The sequence below is a fragment of the Stigmatopora nigra genome, chromosome 7 (genome assembly GCF_051989575.1).
Source record: "Stigmatopora nigra isolate UIUO_SnigA chromosome 7, RoL_Snig_1.1, whole genome shotgun sequence".
Classification (NCBI taxonomy): Eukaryota; Metazoa; Chordata; class Actinopteri; order Syngnathiformes; family Syngnathidae; genus Stigmatopora; species Stigmatopora nigra.
In genome coordinates, this window is record NC_135514.1 from 6,809,270 (window position 1) to 6,834,154 (window position 24,885).

A 24,885-nucleotide genomic window follows, 5' to 3' on the forward strand; every position below is an offset into this window, starting at 1 on the left:
CCCTGAATTGGTTGTCAGCCAATCGGAGGGCAAAAAGAGAAAACCCATGAGCCATACTTAGAGGCAATTTAAAGAGTATATTTGGTATACTTTGCATGTTTTGGGGATGTGGGAAGAAAGCGCAGTACCCAGCAAATACCCACAAAGGCAAAGGGAGCACATGCATAATCCACACAAGAAGATATCCCAACTTTGAGGCAGACAGACGTACTAGCCACTCTATCATGTGCCGTTGCTGTTTTATATTCATTTATTTTCATTTTCATTTCTGTCTTCACAATGTTTCCCCCTCAGGCTTTCACAGTGTGAAACCCCTTATCATAAATAATTGATTTATATTGATCAGAATTGGCACAAATGATCTATTCATCAATAACTAGTCGATAAAGGACAGCATTTTAGCTATAACTGATTCACAATTTAAAGACATTGTTTTATTTTTGTTTTTCAGTCTATCAAATCTTCTCTAGATTTCTGTAGACATTCAGGAAAGATCGTTTTTTTTTAGCACAATTAATTTTTTTTATGAGATATTACCTACCAAATTAGGGATTTTTTTCCCTTTGATTCTCAGCCATTCTTCAGCAAAATTAAATTAAAAATAATCCTGCCAAAACTGGTTGTTGTGATGATGTAAGGAGAAACAATGAATCATACATGCTTGACTAGATGGAGGGTTTTGAGCCGGGTGTTAGCCTCAATTTATTAGTATCAGATCTTCTAATCCTGATTCATATCGGTAGCAGGATGACCAAGGAATAGCGGTGAGGAACAAGGGTTGCGATGAAAAGTGACACTACGTCACCATGTTATTATGTCCAATATTGCATGGGCAACAACTCTTTGATAAAACAGAAATATTCACCATTTGAGTTGTAAGTAACAATCCTCATTACCATTACAGTGTTTTACTGTGGTAACACTTGTCGGAATACTGCATTCAAGTGCAGCTCGTTGAGCCTAGACAGTGAGTGGTGAGTGAGATTTGCTATTATGGCTTTCTATGTGTCACATGAAAACATTGTGTAACATGATATTATATCATATTTGATGTTAGTATTGATACATTTGATATCAGTCATTTTCTTATTTCATCATTTACAAATTAGCTTTAGCTTTTTAAATTATTAGTACATTATCTTAAGTCATTAAATACAAAAGCTGACTCAAATTATAGTATCTAAATGTGTCTTAGGCAGGTTTGTAGATTTTATGAACTCAGTTAAAAAAACATTTTTTATTCATCAAGTGAATAAAAAATGATCTACAGATCCATTATAGTAAAAAAAACTTGAATTGCAGAATTACAGTTATGGTGAACTACGCAATCTGCAAAGAAAATGATGTGTTCATGAATAACATCACTTTAATCCTAAAAGAATGATAATTTATGCATTTCACTATTCTTTTAATGATATGTAATGGATGTTGTTGTTTTTTGATGGCCAAACAACAAGACAACAGACAAAAAGACTTGCTGTTTTTGGGTCCTTTTTTAACAGATAGCCTGCAAGTTTAAAATCTGGCTCAACTGCAAGGACGAGCCTGAGTCTTAAAAATAAAGCGCCGTTTCCTGCTTCAGACTGCTCAAAATAACAAGGCACTTAATGAGAGATCTTGTGCCACATTGCAGTCCCAAAGATCAGCTAGCCCCCCCCTCCCCTGCCCTGAACATCTTCTGTGTCTGTTTCTATTTTTATGATCAGAAAGGGAATTTAAATCAGTAAACATTGATCCTAATTAAGGAAACATGTAGCACAAATGAAGCTGTTACATGTTTAACTGGTGCGATTGGAGTTTCAAAAGCATATTCAAGTTTTCCTACAAACGATGAACAAATAAATTCACTATTACTACAGTGAGGGAGATGTTTTTTTTTTTCTTCTTCTCATATAAGCCATTTTATTTGAGGCACCTCTCTAAAATTAAAGCTATAATTGTCACTGTAGTCTTGAGCAAGGCAAATGGGCATGTGATTAAACACTTTTTTTGGTGACATTTGCGTACTAATTGTAGCCATCAGAAGATGGAAGTCCGCCCAATCACCATTTGGCGATCAGTCCTTCTACAGAGGTGACTTTAGACATGGTTGCAACAGGGTACTTGTCTTTCTCTGGTGCTAAAAAAAAAGACATTTGGATGCTGCCATAAATATCTTGTTTACCAGTAGTATTGGCACTGCCATCAAACCTGGTGGTGCCTCATCGGAATCTAGAAAAAGGAATTTGCATTAAGAGTCACTCACCATGGCCCAAAGCGTCATTATAACTATGACCTGAAGTTTACATGCATGCGACTTGGCGCTTTTATTTTTACCCGTGTTAAATTATGCTTGGAGGCCTCACAGTGTGACAGTCTTTCACACATTGTCTATATTGAGAGCTTTTATATTTGGCCCCAGTTACTGGTGGTTGGTTATTTTTGTCTTGCTGCAGAATAGATTATTTTTCATTTGATAGAAGCTAAACATTTCTGGTTCAAGCAACAGCACTGCAGTCTTAAGTTAGTTTAGTTTCAATAGCATTTGTTTTTGAGTAAACCACATAGTGAAGAAGACATTTTTTATGATGGCCAAGTCAGACATTTGTGACTTTTCAGTTCTCCATTTGGTGCGCTTGAACAATCCCCATACCTTAAGGATCTCATTATTTCCCCTCCACTTTACCGCTCCACTCTGCGCTATTCTTGTGGACGGTAGGTGGACAAGAATAGAACGGGCGAGTGAAGCTGTTGTGGTTTCCTCAAGGGCCATTTTGTGCAGCGTCGGTTGTCGAACGTGGCCTTAAGCCTTCACACTCCCGCCTACGCCCCTCCAAATCTGACAAATAGTGACAGAGGCTCAGCTTGATGCTCCGATCAAAGTGGAGATCCTTAATGTCATTCCCAGTCAACGTAGGGAATGAAATATGAGATTAATTAAATATCCCAGTGGCTAATCCCCCCCGCCAGCAGGTGTTTTTCTTGCTATTTTTAGGTCCATTAGGCAGAAGTAGCACTGACGACGTCTGACTCTCGGAGTCCTTGAATGGTTCGCAGGTTGACGGCTGTCTCTGGAACGGCGCCTATTACAGGAGAGTCCTTTGTCAAGTGCTTTTTTTTTTGCCAAGATGAATTTTCCTTGTCAACAGAGGAGTCTGATCTACAGGTATACCTATTCATGTGCCTACTGAGCTGGTGCCCTCCTCTGTCATTTCACTGCAGCTGTTTTTTTAGAACACTAGAGCCCAGGACTCCCAGCTGACTATCTTCACGCTTTGAACCTCTTCTAAGACAAATGATCACTCTCAATTTGCTCTTTGAGTAATTTCTTAGTGTTTTAACGGGTATTTCTCTACCGGGGACTACGTCCTTATATAAGAGCTGATACAATAGTCGACATGTCACATTGCCAGAGTAGGCGGGAGATGACACGCAGCGAGACTACTCCATATCTGCAGGATGGCTTGTGTTAGGGGGGGTATAATTACGTAGCCGGTGTTGCTATGACAGCAGCAAGTTAGGGTGGTGGGTAGCAGGGTATGGGGGCTGTCATAGACCAGATTTGTGCCACTTGCTTTTATGTTGCTATTTATAATCAGCAAGCACCACATACAAATAAAATGTGAGTGGAGGTAATAAAAAGGATGATGCCAGTCAGTGTGCCTGTTATACAGAATTTAAGTGATGGCAATGATGCTTTTCTGACTGGTCTAAAATTTTAGAGTGGTAATTGATAACAACTATTTGATGCCAGATAAAAGCATCAGGACACAGCCCCTAAAAAAACATCAAATGTCCGTGTTCTCTCATGTGGACAGTGAACATGTTAATAGCTAGGTGTGTGCGCTGGTGTGAGTTATTTGTGTTTGTGCTTGCATGGAAAGCATTACGCCGATGAATGCGTTCAATAAATCTGCTTGCAGCTGCTGGAATTTCAACTAGGTTTGGATGTTTTTCTGCTGTCAGAATGCTTTGCAGCATCCTGGCTGGACATTGTATGTAACACCACCAAGTCAGCCAGAATGTTTCAATTTCATTGGAAATTGCAGACAAAGCATATATTTTAAGGTTTTCTGAAGTGATCAGTAACTTTAATTACTACTTGTGAGTGGAATCACTGCTTTAAAAGGAAAGGAATCCAGAATGTTCAGAATTAGAAAATGTTATTATTCTCAGTAGCTGAATCGGGCTGGAATGAAAGGAATGTTTTACTCCTTGCAAATATTTGGTGTAAAGGGTAATTATAGAGCCAATTATTCCATTTATAGTTAGGTTTATTTTACTTTTGTTAACCTTTACAACATGCAAAAGTATTTAGTAGTTTATTACTCACTCAAGTGGTGAGCTGTACAAGAACTGTTCATACTATCATGTAAATACAGATTAAATTGATGATTTTTAGGAGGAATATCATTGTTTTCGGGGCAGAAACGATGACATTTTTACTTGCCATTGTTTACAAAGTACGGTATACAGAGATCAGACCATGAAAGGCGACATGGTCTTCTTGAATCTAGCAATTACACATAATGATTCTAAACACTTCCGATCAACGTCAGCACTCATGGCAGGAACTGGAAAGATTATAATACAGTATAAATATAGGATCCATCATCAGAAAATATTGTCCTTTAAAGATAAATAAACAGCATGATGCCCTGGGAAGAGATGAGAAGAATGCCGTTTGTTTATTAAACAAAATGGAGACAGGATTTAAGTATCTACTTGACATCATGACCGCTACTAACTCTGTGCCAAATGACCATTGGGTCTTCAGTACAGCTGTTCCCTGGAGACTCCTCCGGATGTGATCCAGTGATTGTTTTTAGAAACCATTGTAATTACAGGTTTGCATAAGCAAAAGATGTGCTTTTATCATTCACACTATTCTCTTTTTCTTCCTCTTTCTACACTATATTTTCTGAAAAAATGTATGCTAGAGTAGCATTGCTATACCAATAACTTTTACATGCATGGACTCTTTAATAGACATTAACTGTCTTTCTGTTTTTTCCTTCTTTTTTTTTTGGAATCTAGGGGAGATTAAGTCAGACATACCTCTGTCCGTGGAACCTTTATCACCGTTGGACCTGCGCACAGACCTGAGGATGCTGGGGCCGGGTTCTGACCCGGGACTGTGGGAGCGTCAGCTCCAGCAGGAGCTCCTGCTCATCCAGAAGCAGCAGCAGATCCAAAAGCAGCTTCTCATCAGTGAGTTCCAGAAGCAGCATGAGAAGTTGACCCGTCAGCACCAGGCTCAACTCCAAGAACACTTAAAGGTAGGCATTTCTCAGCAGACATGTATATGACACACACACACACACAGCACATTGACTATGTCCGTATTGCATAGAAACACTCAAAATTTTAACACCTTGGAGAAAAAGAAGAAGCAGATTAGCAAAGCACTGTATCGAGCGTTTTTTGGTGTAGCAGTACAGTATGAGTAATCTTTTTTCTTTTCTTTCAAAGTGTCATGACTGCAAAATAGAAGAAAAAAAACATAGTTAGCCCAGGGAAATAAGTGCTATTTCCAAGAACATCAAGTACCATTTATAACTTTTGCTTTCCGCAGTCATATATTGACCGATGGTTCTTTTGTGCTTTCAGCTGCAGCAAGAGCTCCAGGCAATGAAACAACAGCAGGAACTTGCTGAGAAGGAGCGCCGTTTAGAGCAACAGCAGAACCAGCAGCACCAACAGAACCAGCTGGAGAAAGAGCAGGAGCGCCATCGCCGAGAGTTACACATCTCCAGTTTGAGCCTCAGGGCCAAAGAGCGCTCCCGAGAGAGTAAGAAAGAGCTTGACATCCGAAATATCTAAATGAAACGTAGCATTTTTGAAAATTGTTATTCATTTTATTGTTACAGATATTGATTTTGTCTTATTGTGTTCCATAGGACGGGTTCAAATAACTTTGTAAAAGTATAATCTTGTTTTTATTTTTTATTTCCCTTTGCAAAATACAGAATTAATAGAACCTACAGGGTATTAAGCAAAAATAATAATAATTCCATATATTTTCAACTTTTCAAAATGTTCTCTGCATCTTTTTTTATAACAATTTTGTGATTGAAATTACTCCATCTTTAAACATAAAAGATTAAACCTTCCCTACAATCTTTAAGGCGATAATTAAAATAAAGACTATAATTAAAGCAAATACATACAGACGAGGCCTCCTGGTGCCGTTTAATCTTAGAATTTTGTTGAAAAATGTCTTTTAATAGCACTATGAGAATAGCTTGTGTACTTGGGTTTCATTTCTGTTTTTACATTCTATCTAATAATAGAGGAGATGACTTATGACTTTGTCAGGTCAGGTAATTTGAAACGATGCCCTGGAACTGTCCGCTTCCAAATGGTGTCCTTTTTATTTTTGCAATGTGATGCTTTCTGCCACTAGGGGGAAGTCTTCCAACATGACTCAGAGTGGATGTAAAATCTGAAATTAGTTAGAATTTAAAGGATAATTTGTTGAAATGAGATGGTATGTCAATATCATTGTTCAAGCATCCTTAGGGTAACCCCAACCCTTGTTTTTACACTTTTTGGTCTCACAGGTGCTGTAGCTAGTACAGAGGTAAAGCAGAAACTCCAAGACTTTCTCTTGAGCAAATCAGCAAAGGACCCTGCTAGCAATGGTGTCAATCATTCATTCATCCACCACCCAAAGCTTTGGTACAGGTAACAACTTTATCTCCCGGCTGTGCTAAATATAAGTGCAGCAAAGTGACACATTTGTGTTCTTTTGGGGGGCGGTCAGGTCCTCCCATCATACCTCTCTGGACCAAAGCTCTCCTCCTCTGGGCGGCATGTCCCCTACCTGCCACTACACACTGCCATCCCCCGTTGACGGCAAGGACGATTTCCCCTTGAGGAAGACAGGTATGCTCATTTCATTTGCATTTGTCTGACATACATACGACACGTTCACTTGCTCTCACACAATCTAAACTCTAGAATTATTGTATAATTAGTCACAAATATTGAGTAAAGTGACGTCTTTTTATTTGAGTTATCGATACATCAGGGTGCATATTGGCTTGTCACGAGAATGATACAAAAAGCCAACCCCACATGATTTTTTGGATATGGGAAGAAACAGGAGTATCTGGACAAAATCCACACAGGCACAGGGAGAACATGCAAAGTTGACACCCACAAGGAATTGAACCCCCGATCTCCGAAGTATAAGGAGGACGTTCTAACCATTTGTACACTATGCCGCTGATAAAAAATACATAATTATCTTTTTAACAATAGTAATACATGAGGCAATAGGTGTTTACTTATTCCCAAATTCTGGCCTTCATATAGAGATTCAATAGCACTTTTTGGGGAAGAGTTGTTGAGTTAGTTAACTCCAGGTCTGTCATTTTCTTTATACACAACTTTACAATAAATGGAGGATAAAACTATCTGTAAAAAGATCCACATTGTATGTCCCTGTGACATTGATAAAACTACTTGTTGCTTTGTGGACTCATGAAACTATATATGTGTTCATTTCCTGCTCAGTTTTTCCTCCCCCACTTCCTGTCTGTCTTCATTAGAGCCCTCTGAGAGCGTGGCACTCAAGGCTGACATACAAAGGTAGTGTTGTTCCCAGCCGCCGACTGCCACTGATGGCTGATTGGCAGGTGTTACTGAGGTCTGCTTGGCAAAAGCAGGATGGACCTCGACATGATTGTTTGTTTAAGAAAAGATAGCTCTCTCCAAACATGCTGGGGATGACTAAAGTGCGCCGTGTGAGACATCCGACTGCTCCATTCAGCCAAAGGGCGAAGTTCAGTGTTTATTCTGGTAGAGCTTCATAATCCCATTTGTCACTAATATACATTGTGTCACACGCACACACATTCTTGCAAACTTAGTGAAAATGTCAAGTTAATTTAAACTGGCGTCGCTCAGTTACATTTCATATGCATTTTTTATTTTTTTAGTTTTGTCATTCACTTTCCCAAGATGTCACATAATATGTTTAGATGGCTATTGAGTTCTATATTAATCGGCTTGAAAAGTAATGTATGCAGTTGATGAAGTGCTTATCTGTCTTAATTTATCTTACTTTAAGTCTGCTGTTAGAATAATTGCAGCTTAGCAGTAGGAACTCTGCTTTCGACCCACTTTCCTACTCTATAAATACACATGTACATTGACTTCTCACCTGAGCTCAAATACATTACAAGTCAGAGAATGTGCAACCACCATCACAAATAACATTTTGAAACGCTAAGGCAATATTTTATAGCTGTGATATATATATATATATATATATATATATATATATATATATATATATATATATATATATATATATATATATATATATATATATATATATATATATATATATATATATATATATATATATATATATATATATATATATATATATATATATATATATATATATATATATATATATATATATATAAATAAATGTATATATACTTGGAGGGTCTACTGCACGTTAAGAGAGCTATAATTCCCTCCTGTGTCACAAAGCATCATGATGTTTTGTTTTTTCTGTCCATAAAGACCAGTGAGAAAGTGTTTCTTCCCATGCTGCTGTCTAGCGTTCCCGTGGCGACCAATTGGGATATGTTGCCCGGTGGCAGCAGTGTGTAAAAATAGAAAGCAATCAAGGCAGTGGGGCGTGAAACAGATTCACAAGACTCCCAGCAGCCCCTCTTTCCTCCTATTCCTCTCTGCTGCCTCCTTTCTTCCTCCCGTGCGCATTTTCATTCATCCTCACACCCACAGGATTAGAGGTTCGCGCCACGTATTAGGGATGAGGCTTTGCCTGCTTTGACAAATGCCAAAAATAGCAGCATCTGGCCCGCTGTGCCCTTATCGCCCCCTCACCCCCCAACACTCATACCCATCCTTCTAGTAGTAGTCCTACGTCATAGCCCTACAACCCCATATTTTGCTGTATGCACTACACAATGCGAACACTGAAATATCTCTTGAAATATTGATTCACAAATTAAATAATTAAGAAGCTTGTCGGTTGTGTAACAGATTTACATAACATGACTGCAGCAATATAGTGCCAAGTATACATATGAGATTTGTTTCCTGCTTTGGCTGTGTGGGATGTCGAAAGGGATGTGATAGAAAACAGCAACTTGGTGCTGTGTTGACCTTGTGAGTCGCGACATGACGAGGTCAGCGTTCAGCTACTTTCCCAAACTCTGCTTGAATTCCAAATTATAAAGAAGTATACTCACACACACAAACATCTTTAGTAACTCTTAGATCGATTCAGATATTGTGAATTTATGCTTTAAAAATCATATATAATAGTCAGGTCAGGTCAGTGTTAAGTCAGAAAAGACTGTGTATGGAAGAAGAAGAAATATTGGCTGTTCTATTACAGCTGACTGATTGGGTCTGGATCAGGTTAGGACTGAGGAGAATGTGGGTATTTCTGTTTTGCATTAGGGGGAGGTGAGGCGGGGAGCTTGAAACATCTGCCATGTTTTTGTGTTAGTTCAACTGTTGCTACTGTATCAAACTGTGGTCACCAGTGTGGCAGGTAGCAGCATAATTTCCCCAGGATCTCACTGTTGCTAGAGCTAATTTAGACCAGATGAGGTGGAAATAGGCCCACTCCTGAGTCATTTAATTGATCAGAAACTTTTTTATAATTTTTCTGGTAGCCCCAAAGTGTAGAAGTGTGATAATATTTCCTTTTGTGTTTGAAGTTGATGGATTGTTAGTGATTTTACGATACTTATGTTTGCTTTCACAAGTTCTTTTAAACTAGATAGATGAAAGAATACTGCTTGACTTACACAATTTGGTCATTTTTCATCCTGTTAGAATGATCTGCTAATAATCAAAAGGCCTGCTCCTTATTTTTTTTCTTCTTTTTTTTCTTATTTTAAGCTTCTGAGCCCAACCTGAAAGTACGCTCCAGACTGAAACAGAAGGTAGCTGAGAGACGGAGCAGCCCCATGTTGAAAAGAAAAGATGGCAACCTTGTGACACCTTACAAGAAGAGAGCTCTGGAACTAATGGGTATGACAAGTCTATTTTATCCTTTAGTTAGTTTTTGCGCTTTTCTAATTCATAGTTTTTAGGCCATATACATTATGAATTCATGTAATGAAATATTAAAAATTGAGCTTTTCTATTGAGTGTCATTAGTAGAACAGGCTTAATGTTGAAGCCGCTCATTTTATAATAGCATAATATTTTCTTTTTCAAGTCTTTGTGTGTAGCGTCAATTTACATGAATAATATTTGACTCCTATATGTTCTATAGACTCTACGCCCACTAAAAGTGCCCCTGGCTCAGGCCCCAGCTCCCCCATTGGGGCCTCCAGTGCCTTGGGGGCAGAAAATGGACCTTCTAGTTTGCCAACTACTACAAGAACTGAGGTACGTTTGCCTTTTATCTGCCAAACGAATGAAACTGGTATAGTGGTCATGTTAAAAGAAAGTTGGGTGGCGAGAGGGGGTGGGGGGGGGTACAAAATGTTTGGCTGCCCTTCTACTCGCAGCTATAAAAACAGCCATTTGCCCTCTGTCTGTTCCCCTCCAGTGAAAATGACTACCCGCACTGACATTAAAGAGGCACAGCTTGACCTCTATGTCCGACTGAGCCAGGTTTACTTGTGTTAAAACAACACATTTTTGCAGGAAATGTGAGTGTTTAAGTGCAAACAACAGCAACAGTTAGAATCTAGCTCTTTTTTAAAAAAGACATTTTTTATCACTCATTATTCCTCCAGATGTTCTGCACAATTGCGCCTTTCAAAAACAAAATGAAGTTTGGCTCTGAACTTCAGAGTTGGCTTGTCATTGGCTTGGCTTCACGACTCGTCCGAGGCCTTCCCCGATAGATTCAAGGCTGAGTTCTGGCCCGTGTATCCCCTTGGAGCGAACTAACAAAAAAGACCATTATAGCGGGTGGTAGATATGACACATTGACTCGCAATCCCAACAGAACAGCTGTGTTTTCTTGAACCATGCCGGTTTATTCTCTCGAAGACCTACAGTGACAGGAACGCAAAGACGCCCTGACATCATGGCTTTGGGAAACAAACGGACCATGGCCTTTAATTGATACTCCAGCCGCTGGTAGCCAAAAAAACACCCGCATGCAAGCAGCATAAACACACAAACTGCATATTGTTGCAGTATGAGTGAAAGCTCTCGTGATACTCAATGGTGAAGTCCAGAGCTGCCTTTAGACCTCATGCCTGTTGCAAAAGCAATGCATGTTTATGCACCGTTACATTAGGTATCGTTTTTCAGAGGGAACGGGTCCCTCGGGTCGAATATGGGCCGGATATCCACATACAGGTCACTGAGTACTGGTAGGGGTCGCAAGGATAAACAAGGCTGTTCCAAAGCCACATGCTGGTTCCCTTCTCTGCTGGGTACAGGAAGTGTGCCCCAGTGCTGCTGTCCTCCTAGAGCGCAGACCCCGAGGGCGGGGACCAGCTAGTATATGATACACTGGGGATGAAGCAATTGGGCAGGGACACTACTTTTAGAACTTTGAGTAAAACACCAATGACCTCTTTCCAATGGCTCAAATCAAGTATGTATTTTTACTAACTGAATTCATTTGTTTCTCTCCTCTTTCATTTAGCGATGGCCTTCACAGCCAAGACTATTTCGGCCCGAAAGCTCCATGTCTGTGTTGAGTTTGTACACATCCCCATCCCTCCCTAATATCTCTTTTGGGCTTCCGACTGCATCGTCACCCATTAGCGTAAGTATTTCTGGAGAAGTCCAATTGTTTGGTTGTGTATCTTGAAAATGACCATCAGCGCCTGTCTATAACAAGATCGCAGGGTACTGACCTCTTTGGCCCTGAAAGATTTTATCACCCATTTGAGAAATATTGTCATGCAGTGTCTGGTATCAAGCCTGTTCTTATCTTTCAACTCATTTATCACCACTTTTGCAAAAAGCCCAAGTTCACTCAAGTGCGATGCTTGACAAGCTGCCCAATGATGATTTATTATTGTTCAGTTGCATAACATTTCAATGCAGCATGCTAATTTATTGCACCCCATTGTATATAACTACATTTTTCCTGAGCCTTACATGTGGTGTATTAAGTGAGTCATAATGAGTATCTGTTTTTGGGGTTTTTTTCAGGCGCCTGTGGGCTTGAAGGACAGGTCAATAGAGACCAAAACCGGACTACCAGGCCATCATTTTCAGAATGGTCTCGAGTCTAGAGTAAGCTCCAGTCACCAGGCTCTACTGCAACACCTCCTGCAGAAAGAGCAAATGAGGCAGCAAAAAATGCTTTCCACTGGTAAGCTTTTCTTGCCTCATGACAAATGTTCCTTACATCATATTGAATACACATTCAGAGAAACCGACTATTGTATTTTTACACAAGCTTGTTGTCTTTACCAAGGTGCAGGCTCCTTGCCATCACACCCTCCATCTCCTCTGACCATTAAGGATCGCACATCAAGCAGTCGCCCAAAACTACCCAAACATCGGCCTTTGAACAGGACCCAGTCAGCACCCTTGCCCCAAAACACCTTGGCTCAACTTGTCATCCAACAGCAACACCAGCACTTTCTGGAAAAACAGAAACAATATCAACAACAGATCCACATAAATAAGGTTTGTGAATACTACATTCAACAACTTTCTATACATCCCATTTCTGGAATAAGTAATATAGGTCCTATTATCCAGCAGGGGGTTAAACTTACTTAACTTTATGGAAACAAAATCCAAATTATTGTCAAATCATCAGTGGTTGACGACTTTGAATTCTGACCTGCGGTCTTTCCTTCTCAGCGATTCTGCTGCTGTTAAATTTGCCCAGCAAAAAAAAAAAAAAAACAGGAAGGAATGCTTCCCCTGCACTAATTCTGTTATCATAGCTCAAGGCAGCAGTGCTGTTCACATGCTAACGCTGTGAAATTCAATTCAATTTAGTTCAAACAGAGGAGAAGAAAAAAAGAAGCCCAGAATACCTTATATTCCTCTGTGGCAATATTTGTGTTTTGAAAGGCTGGTCGAGGTCCCCTCGCCAAGACACAAGAGAGTAATTATTCTGGTGAGGGACGCGTGTGAGGTGACTGGCACTGTGAAAGGCGGCATTGTGTGAGCTGCACTGATGTGGCCAAAGACAGGAATAGGAAACCGCGAAGAGGAAATTCAGGGCAAAACTAGCTGCCACTTGATGTGCACAGCTAACAAATAGTAAGCATTTATCACCATCTTAATCTTCAAATACATGGATCGCACTGACTTCCTTTAATACAATCTGAAATGGCATTATTTCTTCTAACAGAACATGCCAGGTTATAGACCACTTTTGCCGGAAATGAATTAAACGTCACCACCTTCATATAAAAAGGCCTATTGAACCATGTTCCCATCAAAATACTGACAGCTATACATTTTATTTCTGCATTATATTAAAGGGAATTAAAGATATGTCACGAAATAACTGCTTGTTTTCTAGCAATTCAGTTTTCTCCGCTTCCTTGCTTACTTACAAGATCATTTTGCTTGAAATGATTTAAACGAAACATCATTATTTGAACATAGAAACGATAAAAACAAGGCTATTATTTTTGTGAATTTAAAGACCAGTTTTACTGACAACCAAGTGCAAGAAAGAGTAATATGGCAATTAAGTTGTCACTTTTATTGCACATTTGAACGAATCATTTAACTAAAGTTGTGCATGCACAGCAGTCTATACGCTTTAAATGAATTGCACATCTTTTGTTGTCAATGCCAGGCATTGAATTAAATACCGACATAATAAGGTATTTCTTTTTATTTATTTAGCATTCTAATTTCCAATATTTCAAGATTTCATTAAAACAGAGGCCCCATCCAAATAAACATTAGTGCAGTGGAGTCAATAAATATATATGGTCTTCGCGGAAATGTAAATACGTTCTGTGAAGACTCAATTAAGCTGATTTGATGTAAAAAGAAATTTCCATGAGCATGCCAGGCTGGTCCAATGAGATCGTGGGCTAAAGCTACCTAAGGCAGAGGTTATAAATGGCCACTAATCAGGGATGAGTCCTTAGTGTTTACAGCCAGGGATCATTGAAACATTGCCCTAATTACTTTCCCAGTATACAGGCTTCTCGGGGAATGTTGTTTTTGCACATCCTCTGGTGACTGCAACAGTAGGGGGCAGCAAAGGAAAATGTACAAGAGATTAGGCGTTTGGAAAAAGTCTGCACAATGTTTACAAAAGGCTGAATTAAAGAGGCTAATTCTTCTAAATAGAGAGATTTATAAAAAGATCTAACTAATGTGGATCAGTTGGTTAGTAGGTAGGTGTAGTGATTGGATGTAGAGCCCCCTTCTGGTGGAACTATAATTGTGTGGCACCATATTAGTAAGTAGTACAAAGTGTACAATATGTTGCCTTTTTGGCCTTTTTTTATTTCCAAATAATAACTGCTCCCATTTAAAACAATTGAAAATATACTGAGGTAGCATTCTTTCTGGTCGAGTTTATTTTTTAGTCTAGAAAGAGGCAAACCATTGTAAAAAAATAAATAAAAGTATGTACTTGATGACAATTTGCCATATTGATTCCACATCAGACATCATTGTCGCATTCAAATTTAGTTTTGGCTCTATAATTATGTTCCCAATTATCCACTCAGCACCACAAAAATGTAAAACAGCCAAAGAATAACAAAACACTTTTAAGATGCTTACCAAGCTGAATTATTGTGTTTTCGACACTGATTGAAAAGTCAAACAATTGACATTTGAGGCATTATTTTCCAAATTGTATACTTTTGAGGGATTCCAGATTTCCACTTAGGTTGAGCTGGTCATGCAATGCTTTTTGTTCCTTTTTTTATGTATGCTTCATCACAATGGAACGATTTTTCTGCAGAGTCGGAGAACTTATTTTGTACCGTCTTCTGTTGCATTGAATCTGCAGTAGTATGTTGTCCTGTGAACATTCTCTGCATGAATTACTGCTTCCTGCATCAAATGAAGTTGTCTTCTTTTCTATATGTTGGACAGCTGCTATCCAAGTCCATCGAGCAGTTGCGTCAACCCAACGCACACCTGCAGGAGTCCGAGGAGGAGCAAGAGGAACTCCTCCGCCGGGAGCAGTTGGAGCGCATGCAGGAGGACAGACTGCCCCCCGGAGGAGTCATTCGGAAACTCACGCTCAGCGGCAACGGCTCCAGCGTAGAGCTTCCCGGCGCGCACTACGGGGTCATCAAGGTGAAGGAGGAGCCCCTGGATAGCGAGGACGAGATGTTAGAGGCGGAGAGGAGCGCCTATCTCCACCAGGTCAAAGGGAGGCTGGTGATAAGAGCCATGATCTGAGGATTACGGGGAGCCGCTCACACACTCCAACATTCACATGCCCTTGGTGTACACGCAGCACTGTAAGGCCCTTCCTTGTCGTAACAAATGATCGCTTTTTCCACTCCGTGGCTGACCTGCTCATCAATCTCTTGGAAATCTCTCCAGCCGTGATCCTCATGTACTAAATACTGTACGTAGGTTACGTTGTTATGTATATAATACCAAGACAAACGAGCTGCTTACGGTCGTTTGGAGACTGCTCGACAGACAGAAGATGATGTACATGTACACTATACTGTGGATTTAGAGTCATAGTGTATCTCTAGGGGACAGGTTAAAACAGGTGCACGGTGTGGACGAGCCAACCTATGCTCCCTTTGTGCACATTCTCACCACTGAATGATCCTCAGCACTGAATACGATCGTGAATCTTTGCCGTGTGTTTAAGGGGGGGAAGACAAGAAGAAGAAGAAGAAGAACACCATACTTACTCTGTTATTGTGGAAAATCTACATTGATGTTCCATTTTTAAAGATTGAACATCTGTCTTAGAGAGAATGTACATTTTAAATGCTGACACAAGACGTTGGCTCGTGTTGACTGATGACGATTGAAGACGGGCCACTGCTCGGATTCCAGTTCTTAGGATAAAGCACCCTACAAACATACACACACACACACACACACACACACACACACATACGTATACCCCTCGACTTGGTTGCACATGCATCACCCAACACTCTTGCTCTTTCACATGCTGTCTCCGTCTGGTCCCAGTGTTAGCTGAGCTCTCCTCCCTGCGGGTCCAAATCAAAACGCTCCTGCCCAGCTTTCAGCAGAAGAGTCAAAGTGAGAGAGAGAGACAGAAAGAGAGAGAAAGTGAGAAGAAAAGGAAGAGAAAGAGAGAGAGAGAAAGAGAGGGCCGGGCAGGAAATGCCTTCTAGAAGCCAGGAGTTGCAGTGATTCATGTGTGTAGGAATGTTTGCGAGAGGAGGACCTTGGCTTGGACTAAGTAAGGAGACCAAGGGGCCAGGCTTCACAATTGATTTACTGTCAAGGCGAATTACAAAGTGAGTGGAGATACGGCCAAGGGAGTCCTATATATGGGAGATGGCTTCCTCTCTTTTCCCCAGTGGCATGCTTACCTCAACATACAGGTTTGATGTAACGCATTAAAAAAAAGAGAACATGGGCTGGGACCTTGACTTTCTTGGTTTGGTCCTATTTTCCTTCAAAGTGCCCATTGCAACATGTATAGTCCGTCTTAAAAAGTGATCAGTCCAAATGTACTGGATAGTCGTAAACCGTCCCGTTCCAACGTGTAAATCTGCTGGTGAGAGTCTGTGTTTGGATCCACGTGAGCTGTCTGTCTTATGAACTGTACGAGTCACTTTGTCCAACTTTTAATGTGCTAGGTTAAGTAAACACCATCAGAACAATGTGAGTCCTTTTTCTCTTGCCTCTTTGATTTAATTGTGATGAGAAGAAGAAGAACCCCCTGGGTGTGGATTATCAAAATGGAGGGGGAGGCGTATGCTTTTTATTTTTTTTCTTCATTTTTTTCTTTTGGCCTTGTGTGATGCACTTTTTTTAATCAAATAAAGTCAATTTACCCTGTTTCCATGTTCTTGTAGATTCATTTCATATGTCTGACTTACACTTGAAACATCACAGTTTCAATACTCACCAAAATAGTGAGCAAGTGCCCTTGAGCAATGATAAACTGCTCCAATTTACAAGCAATTTGCTCACTCTGACATGTTATTCAGAAAAGGAGTCGACCTCTACAGTTCACCACAATATGTAACATGATGTAATTTCCAAACTATTTCTTCCTATGTTACAGAAATGCAATATGTTTCAGGCACAAATGGTGGCCATCATAAAACATTTATTAAGTGTAAACTATAAATGTTTGAAGTAGCGTTTTTATCATCTGTCATACAAGTAGAAATAAAATTATCACTAATCCCTTTAAACAGACAAACCAAAACCAAGAACCTCTTCTAATGCGCCTTTTGAAGTGAATGCACAGGGCAGATTGTGACAGCACAAGTCCATTCAAGATAAGATGAACTGATGTATGACTTACTCTTCAACACGGCTTAGGCGATTTCACAGCCTGTTTAGTGAGTGCTGCTGCTGGCCTCAAATGCTGAGAGGCCAACATTGCCTCCTGAGAGAGTTTCATCAGGAAATGAGTTTCTTTACTAACGAGGGATGTCCCAATCATATACTTTTGCATCAAAATCCAGTGACCGAATTTTGAGAATCTGCCAATACCGAGTCCAGATCTGATAACGAAATAAGAAAATGTAGGAGGGTGGGGAATAGAAGCATATGCAAATGTATTTTTTTCTAATCAACTGAAACAGACCGACTGACAGTATCGGGCTAGTGGCGCAATGGATAACGCGTCTGACTACGGATCAGAAGATTCTAGGTTCGACTCCTGGCTAGCTCGTAATCTTTAACCAATTTTGTTATAATGATGATGATAATAACATATAAAAATATTACTATTTAAACACACTGTTGACAAAGCAATCTGGCCAGACTAGGCAGCAATAAATGCATGTTCAAAAATCGAGCAAAACTAGCACTCAGAGAGAAAAATACACTTTATTCCTTTTAGAGTTTTGATTTTGTCATGCTGACATGAATCAAAACTAATAGCTTCGACCGCACACGTCAGGCTTGCTTCCTAATGTTCTATACGTGACGTACGCTTGCCTTTGAAGCCATCCGTAGGGGACGATGTTGTGGAGTGTTGAATTCAAGAAGGTTTCAGCATTTTGGCCCCTTCACACTTCCATCATGACCAATTGGACTGATGACCCACAGCCGCAACGAAGTTGTTTTGCGGCCGTCATCGGAGACGACTGATTGATTGACTCTAAAAATGAATTCAGTACGCTCCAAAGACAGACGTGGAATGTTTCTCTGGGCCCCAAGTACCACAGGGTTAGAGATTGGCTCCAGTGCAACCTACAATTCAAGCTTTATGCCGCAGAATGACAGTTCTCTCTTTTGCAAACGACAAATCTAGGAAAGAATTATTCAAGATTTGCAGCATAGACTGCATCACTAATACACGGTCACCCATTGGTCTTTGATGCAAGCAGTAAACTCTGTGCACATTGTATATTTTTAATGTAACAAGGCAGGATACGTGCCAAAGTAAAGACCACTGAAGCATGCATTTACTTTAAGTCCATGCTAGAAACACAGACCGAACCAAATAGAAATAATGTTACACACCTATTTAGGCGAGTATACACAATTAATCTAAAAGTCTTGTTGTTTGGATGATTGACATTGTTGAGATGAATTTTTTTCTCAGCCAATTAGGGCCTATTTTTCCCATGTGTGGAAGAGGATAAAAATTTTAGATGGATGATCTCCCATTAGACCTTGTTTTCATTCTTTTTATCAAACAGGGCTGTGTAGACATTTGGAATTTGCTGTACATTTAAGATATAATGCATAATTATGCATCCTTTCATTGTCTTTAATGTTTGCCCTGAAATCATGATTTGGATGGAGACGCTACCGTCAGATATTCTTAAAAAAATGGTGACTTTTTTATGTTATTCTTTCAAAATATACATAGAGTACGTTGATTGTCAATCATACGCAGACTATAAAAGAGATTGATGTTACGTTATGACTTCATCATCCACAGAAGATAAACAGCATTTACCATCTAGAAATTCTGGTCTTCCACAATAGTGACTCAAATTTATACATGCTGAGAGTTTATTTCACATGTGAGGGCACCCTTATAATTTAGAGATAAATCAGTAAAGACATTTATTCAGTGAAACACTATTCTGCCAACTCCTGCCCACCAATGTTGAACATGACAGACAGCTTAAAGCAGCAAAGAAAATTTTCCAGCTTTCTAGCGTGCACGATTTGCATGAATCTGGCATCTAGTGGTACAACGTGGTGTTTTTCTTTCCATGTGCACTTAAACCGTGCTCGAGACTTGGGACAGTGCAGAATTGACAGCTAGCAGCGAATAGTCTTTTGTGTCCTGACGTGAAAAATAGAGACTAAAAGGAGGGAGGTGGTCTGATGTCAGATGGGTGTGCTGCTGAAAGCTGACGGAATCTTTGTGGCTTGTGATGCACTGGCTTGTTGAAAGGCCAGAGTTTTGTTCTTTACGGGCTGCCATTTGCCATTAAATCATAAACCTCACAAGATTTATTCAGTGGAGGCTGCATCTGCTGTAAAATGTGGAAATAGACTTTCGCAAACTCTTTGAAGTATTTTACTTTCATAACAGGAATTTACAAGAAAAGCAAGTGTTCAGGGGATACGGCATGCAGATTAGGAAGGGTAGCTAATGAAAACGTGACCATTTGAGTGGAGACGTGGAGAAATCCAGTGTAACCATAGAGAATGGTTTCCAAACTTGTTTTTTTTGTAATAGCATTCATTGTTTTTTTCCTGACAACACCCTTCAGAATTAAAAATGGACACCACAGCTCTTTGGCTTTTGGTCAATCACCCTCAATAACTTTAAAGCAGGAAACCTAAATGAGTGCTAAAACTGAGAAGTGCAACAGCATGCATTCTGAACTCAAGCTTCTTTTGTGGACCATTTTCACTGATATTTTGTCATTTGTTGTAACAAATGGGTAGCTGGCCACATTTGGCCCACGGACTGTAGTTTAGACACATTGTCAATGGGGGAGTAAAGGAAGGTCAGATGAATGGAAACAAAAGTAGTGTTTTTAGGATGATATTTAGTATTTGTAGTATAAATAGATATAGAACAATATATAAACACAGAGGAGGAAAATCTTAAAATTCTCAGTTGACTTTAAACACCCTTTTAAGAGCAGAGAAAGAGATCCATAACTTTTCCTCCTGTCCACTCAGATAAACCACTGATGACCCCTTGGAGATAACGTTTATAATACTGTCAGTCTCCTTGACTGGTGTCAACCTTACTGTTATCTTAGCCTCTTAAGGATTAATATACCTTTTCAAGTTTAATGAGATAAGAGACTGGGGGAGTTTTCCCTGCTGTGTTCAAAGACTGTCCGGCTTTAGGAACCGCTTTGAGTCGGCCACTGATTGACCCGAGCGATAGTGAGGAATCTTGCGATGTAACTTCACTAAAGAGTGACAGGGGAGGACAAACTTGGACTCTCCTGTCTGTGAGAATCACCATCACCACATCTTTGGCGTCAACAAGGTTGTCCTCTCTTTACTTTGATTGCCCGGACAAGGCACTTTTATATGCCTTTACCTCTCTAACACCGTCCGGTTCTGAGACCATAAAAGTAGTCTGCCGCTTTCCAAATGGTTGGACAAGCTGTGCTTGTAAGTGTTGCCTGACTGTTCTGCTGGCTGAAATGACATCCTGAGGGCTTGGAAGAAATAAGATTTCTTCTGCCACTCCACGCCAATAGATCATCAGGGGGTCCCACTTGGAGCTACTCATTTTGCCAGCTGCGGGTTCTGACTGGGAACCGTTGGGGTTTCTCTAGTACTTTTTACGGGATGTGGCTCTTAAAATGCAACAAAATGAACCCACGTTGTTGTCTCAAGGTTCTCTTTTTAAAACACATTTGGAATACCACAGCTGGCTTAGTCCTGACCTCCTAATGTTTTTTTTCTTCCATTCCAGTGTAACCAACAGTACAATTAGTCTTTGAAAGTTTTTCATTCAGATAAACTATGGCAGAATTAAAAGAAAAAAAAAAACATATAAACACTCCTATTGTTTGCACATGAGATTATACCTTAACTATACTTTTCTTCAACAGGTAATCATTTTCTCATCATTATGTTTTTTTTGATTGATTTTACAATCCAAAAGGTACAATCTGAATCCAATAACTTTTAGTGTTTTAGTACTCCTTTAGACAAAAAAATAAATTAAAGTATGAAAATAAATGTCTCATTCACAGATGTTCTCACTTGTTGGTCATTTTGTGTTAGTGTCATTTAATTTAAAAATAAATAAATAAATGCAATTCTGGTCAATAGTGCATGCAGCTTACTTGTAATATTTATAGATTGCTTAAATTGTAAATAGCTTAGTTTGTCATAAATGCCAGATGCAATCATTTTAATGCAAATGTAAGAATATTCATAACACATTCTCAAAATTCAGCCTGACTCCAATCCATGTTAATACGTTTTTTTCTATATAGAAAACTGTTTGTAAATCGGTTTAAAAACAAAATCTGAAAAGTAATTATTTAATTGAATTAAGAAAAGCATTGCCCTTTGCTTTGCCGTTTTAGAGCCTGACACCTGAGAACATCTCTGACCTAAGATGGATGCTAGTTTGCCGACTCTGCCTTGAGACATCTAGCTTTACAACTGATATCAACCATGCGCATGTCATTGCTGTGTATTTAAATTGTGCGCCACGTTTGAATGTTGTTAGGCCTATTCGAATGTTCCCCAGCATAATATTTAAACGATCCTGGACTGATTAAACCAAAATCGAATGTTTGAGGTGAATGTCATAGGTGGAGGAAAAATGACAAACACCAAAAACCTGATCTAAGCTGTAAATTAATAATATAGACCATTTTTGTTAGGGATTTATCTTTGCCATCCAGAGCCTGAGCAGCTGCAATTCATCATTGGAAAAAATGAATGCACAATTCTGATCTTCAGTCAAACAAGAGGATGTTGCAACAGGTAAGTAATTTAAAACACAAGCAAATAAACAACAAAATAGTATCTTCAGATGACAAAAATATAGGTTTTATGAGTGACCCAGTGACAGGCAGGGTTCGAGCCCAGGTCGGTCCTCACTGCATGGGGTTGGCATGTTCTCCTGGTACTCCAGCACCCCCCCCCCCCAAAATAAATAAAACATGCAGGGTAGGCTGTTTGAACACTCTAAATTTCCCATGGATGTGAGTCTGAATTGTTGTCGATCCTGTTTTTTTCCTCCCTTTTTATGTATGTGTGCTCATGTGAATTTAACCACACTAAAATTATGAATCTGAAATCCAAAAACCAGTAGTCATTATTGTCGCTTGGACAGCTTCAATAGTATCATCATTGATTCAAAATCTTAAAATGTTACCATGGATTAGACTCCAATCCTGAGGAACTGTAATATGTTTTTAGCATTGCAGAAACCAATAGATGCATAAATGTGCCCTTGAGAGTTACTGTATAATCCACACAGCCTATAATTAGGAGTAAACTATACAATTTCCTGTTTGGCGTAAACAGTAGGGTGACAGATCCACATTGCTACATAACAGTTTTGACAGAGCAACTTCTCAGAAAAGGTTGTTGTTGGCTTTCCTTAACATAGACGACAATAGTAATGTAAGAGTTTGTTTCCGTATTTCTCCACAACAAGAGTACACTTGGCCATGCCAGCCGGTCTGACTGAGAATTTCATTGCGCAAACAGAAAAAAATCCCAAGTACAAATAAGTATATTAATTTAACACCTTTTAGTGAACTGAGTTCAATGACAGATCAACTCTCTCTCCCAAGTCGCGTAGGCCTCATGTTAATGTGCCACAAACATGGGTGCAATGTACCAAGAGTGGATGTGGGAACTTGTTACACAAAGTAAGTCAGCACACTTAATTTGTGTGATTTTCCTCTCATTTTTTCTTTGTCATAAACCTCTGCGGCATCATTGTATTTACGCTATTTATTATCCGTAATTAATTGCTGTCACTCTAAGGGCCTGTAAGCAGTAACAATTCCATATTCCCACTAGAGTTGTAAATTGGAAAATGCGGTAGAACGCATTTTCCAATTTACAACTCTACCGTTTGACATTTACATCAATAATTGTGTTTTCTTTTTTTCCCTCCCTGATTCAGATTTGTGTGTCAAAACAACACACCTCAAAATTTTGAATCAACACCAAAGCAATCCTCTCTGAGACAGTCAAGCATCAATGGGACCATTTAAAGGTAAACTCTTTAGCAAATTAAGTTTTTAGGATTTACAGTAATAAATAGAACTTATAAGATAAATTTCTAATATTTTTTGAATGTTATACTATTGTGCAATAGGGGTGGTAATCATAAATTTCATGATGATACAATATGATATTTATGCACTATTTCTCATTATTACTGGGTGTTCAGCGATTCAATTTTATTCATGGAATTGTGATCCATTTTATAAAATATGATGTGCTCATTTATAAAATTAGTTATATTTTACATATAGCATTAAAAGTAGAAAATGTTTTGGAGAATGTATTGCTCAAAAATTGAAGACATTTGAATGACAGCTATTTCCCCCTGAAAGATGATAATGTCGATTGATGTTCTGCATTTCCATTGATTTCGGTTTGATGTTGCTTAACTTATATATTGTTACACTCCTGTGTTTGCCCTTAAATTTTCAGTTTGAAGCCCTAAAATTTTAAATTAAGAGCCTGGTGAAAGTATTTTGCTGAGCAATATATCTGAAGTGTGAATGATTTGGTTGGATTTGTGTGTGTGAATGTATAAACCGAATGAGTTGGGGAAAAATACCTGATACAGAGCTGGTACAAGTATTGTAAATAGAAAATGTACTCTATTTTGTAAATAAGAATATGTTGAAGTTTCTGCTAAATTCATCCATATAAAGAGTTGTCTGAAGTCAAGCAGACTTTGACTGATGCCGTCCACTTTCCGCATCAGAGTTTACAGTACATTAAGTGCAGGAAACACTGTGTTGTAACTTCTATTTTTTAACATGCTGTAGTGTCCGTCAATGCAACCCAGAGCGGCTATAGAGTGACGCCACCGCCGACCTCTGATGCCGCATTTTGTGCCGACATAAAAGAGCACTGGGAGAGTTAAGCGGGTCTGCTTTCCATAAAGACATGGTGTCCTGAGAGGCAGCTCCACTTCATAATCATAAATTGTTCACTTAGAAGTCAGAAAGGCTGCTTTGTACCAGCATACCAAATACATTTTGATTATCAAGACAGATTAAGTAGTGGCCGAATAGATAAAAACCAGTTCGATTTGTTTCATATTCCCGCTTAGGAGAACATTGTGGGGTTCTTTAAGGGACCTTTCAATTACTACTCTCTACTAGACGTTTTTTTGTTAGAGAAATGTTGAATCCCAGAACAACTGTTGGAGTGCATTCATCTTTCTGCTTCAGTCTCAGTCAACTTTATAGTCCACAATATGTCCCTGGTGGGTGCTCCAGACGGCTCCAGCCCGTGCGTGTAATGCCATTTGTAATGAGAATTCTAAACATGGAATAGCAGTGAGGCATGACTGGAATGTGTTGCGATTGGAGGTAATGCCGTGCAAGAAAAAGGCTGGGGGAAAAAGAGAAAACGGAAGAAAATTTGTCTTGTCGAAGACTAATGTTATTATACATGCATACTGTCACTTGGTTGGACCTATACATCACCTATTCTTTCCTTACTGCTCTGCTTCCAGCTCCCTTGCTTCCCAAAGCTTCCTTGTCCTGTTTGCACAGGTGAACATTGTAACACAGACCATGTGGGCTGAAGTTTGAGGCTCAAATCATCTCATAGTACTGTAGAGAATTGCAAAAGCAACTTTTTAAAAGTTACAACAAGGACCACACCGAGGGTCAGTCTTAAGGTTAATTGAAGTCTCATGCGGTTGTT

General features: G+C 39.4%; 1 protein-coding gene, 1 long non-coding RNA gene and 1 other non-coding gene across 10 annotated transcripts in view; all 3 read left to right on the forward strand.

Moving 5' to 3' along the window:
- hdac9b (histone deacetylase 9b) overlaps window positions 1-16,905 on the forward strand; it is a 31,261-nt gene extending 14,356 nt beyond the window's left edge. For 4 of the 7 annotated variants that reach the window (XM_077720516.1, XM_077720517.1, XM_077720512.1 and 1 more), the window contains 10 exons: window positions 5,017-5,258; window positions 5,590-5,770; window positions 6,534-6,666; window positions 6,746-6,867; window positions 9,880-10,011; window positions 10,259-10,374; window positions 11,594-11,716; window positions 12,109-12,271; window positions 12,377-12,591; window positions 14,992-16,905. In XM_077720516.1, coding sequence (XP_077576642.1) covers window positions 5,088-5,258; window positions 5,590-5,770; window positions 6,534-6,666; window positions 6,746-6,867; window positions 9,880-10,011; window positions 10,259-10,374; window positions 11,594-11,716; window positions 12,109-12,271; window positions 12,377-12,591; window positions 14,992-15,303 — 1,668 coding nt within the window. In that variant the 5' untranslated portion in view covers window positions 5,017-5,087 and the 3' untranslated portion in view covers window positions 15,304-16,905. The remainder of the gene's footprint in view (window positions 1-5,016; window positions 5,259-5,589; window positions 5,771-6,533; window positions 6,667-6,745; window positions 6,868-9,879; window positions 10,012-10,258; window positions 10,375-11,593; window positions 11,717-12,108; window positions 12,272-12,376; window positions 12,592-14,991) is intronic. The other 3 variants (XM_077720513.1, XM_077720514.1, XM_077720515.1) reach the window with 3 other exon arrangements.
- A 774-nt stretch (window positions 16,906-17,679) lies between these two features.
- On the forward strand, window positions 17,680-17,752 carry trnar-acg (transfer RNA arginine (anticodon ACG)). The gene has a single exon. It is a non-coding gene; the product is annotated as a tRNA-Arg (tRNA).
- A 3,938-nt stretch (window positions 17,753-21,690) lies between these two features.
- The window catches only part of LOC144199963 (uncharacterized), a 79,611-nt gene continuing 76,416 nt past the window's right edge, over window positions 21,691-24,885 (forward strand). For both annotated transcript variants that reach the window (XR_013327013.1, XR_013327014.1), the window contains exons 1-2: window positions 21,691-21,960; window positions 23,117-23,209. This is a non-coding gene — a long non-coding RNA (uncharacterized LOC144199963). The remainder of the gene's footprint in view (window positions 21,961-23,116; window positions 23,210-24,885) is intronic.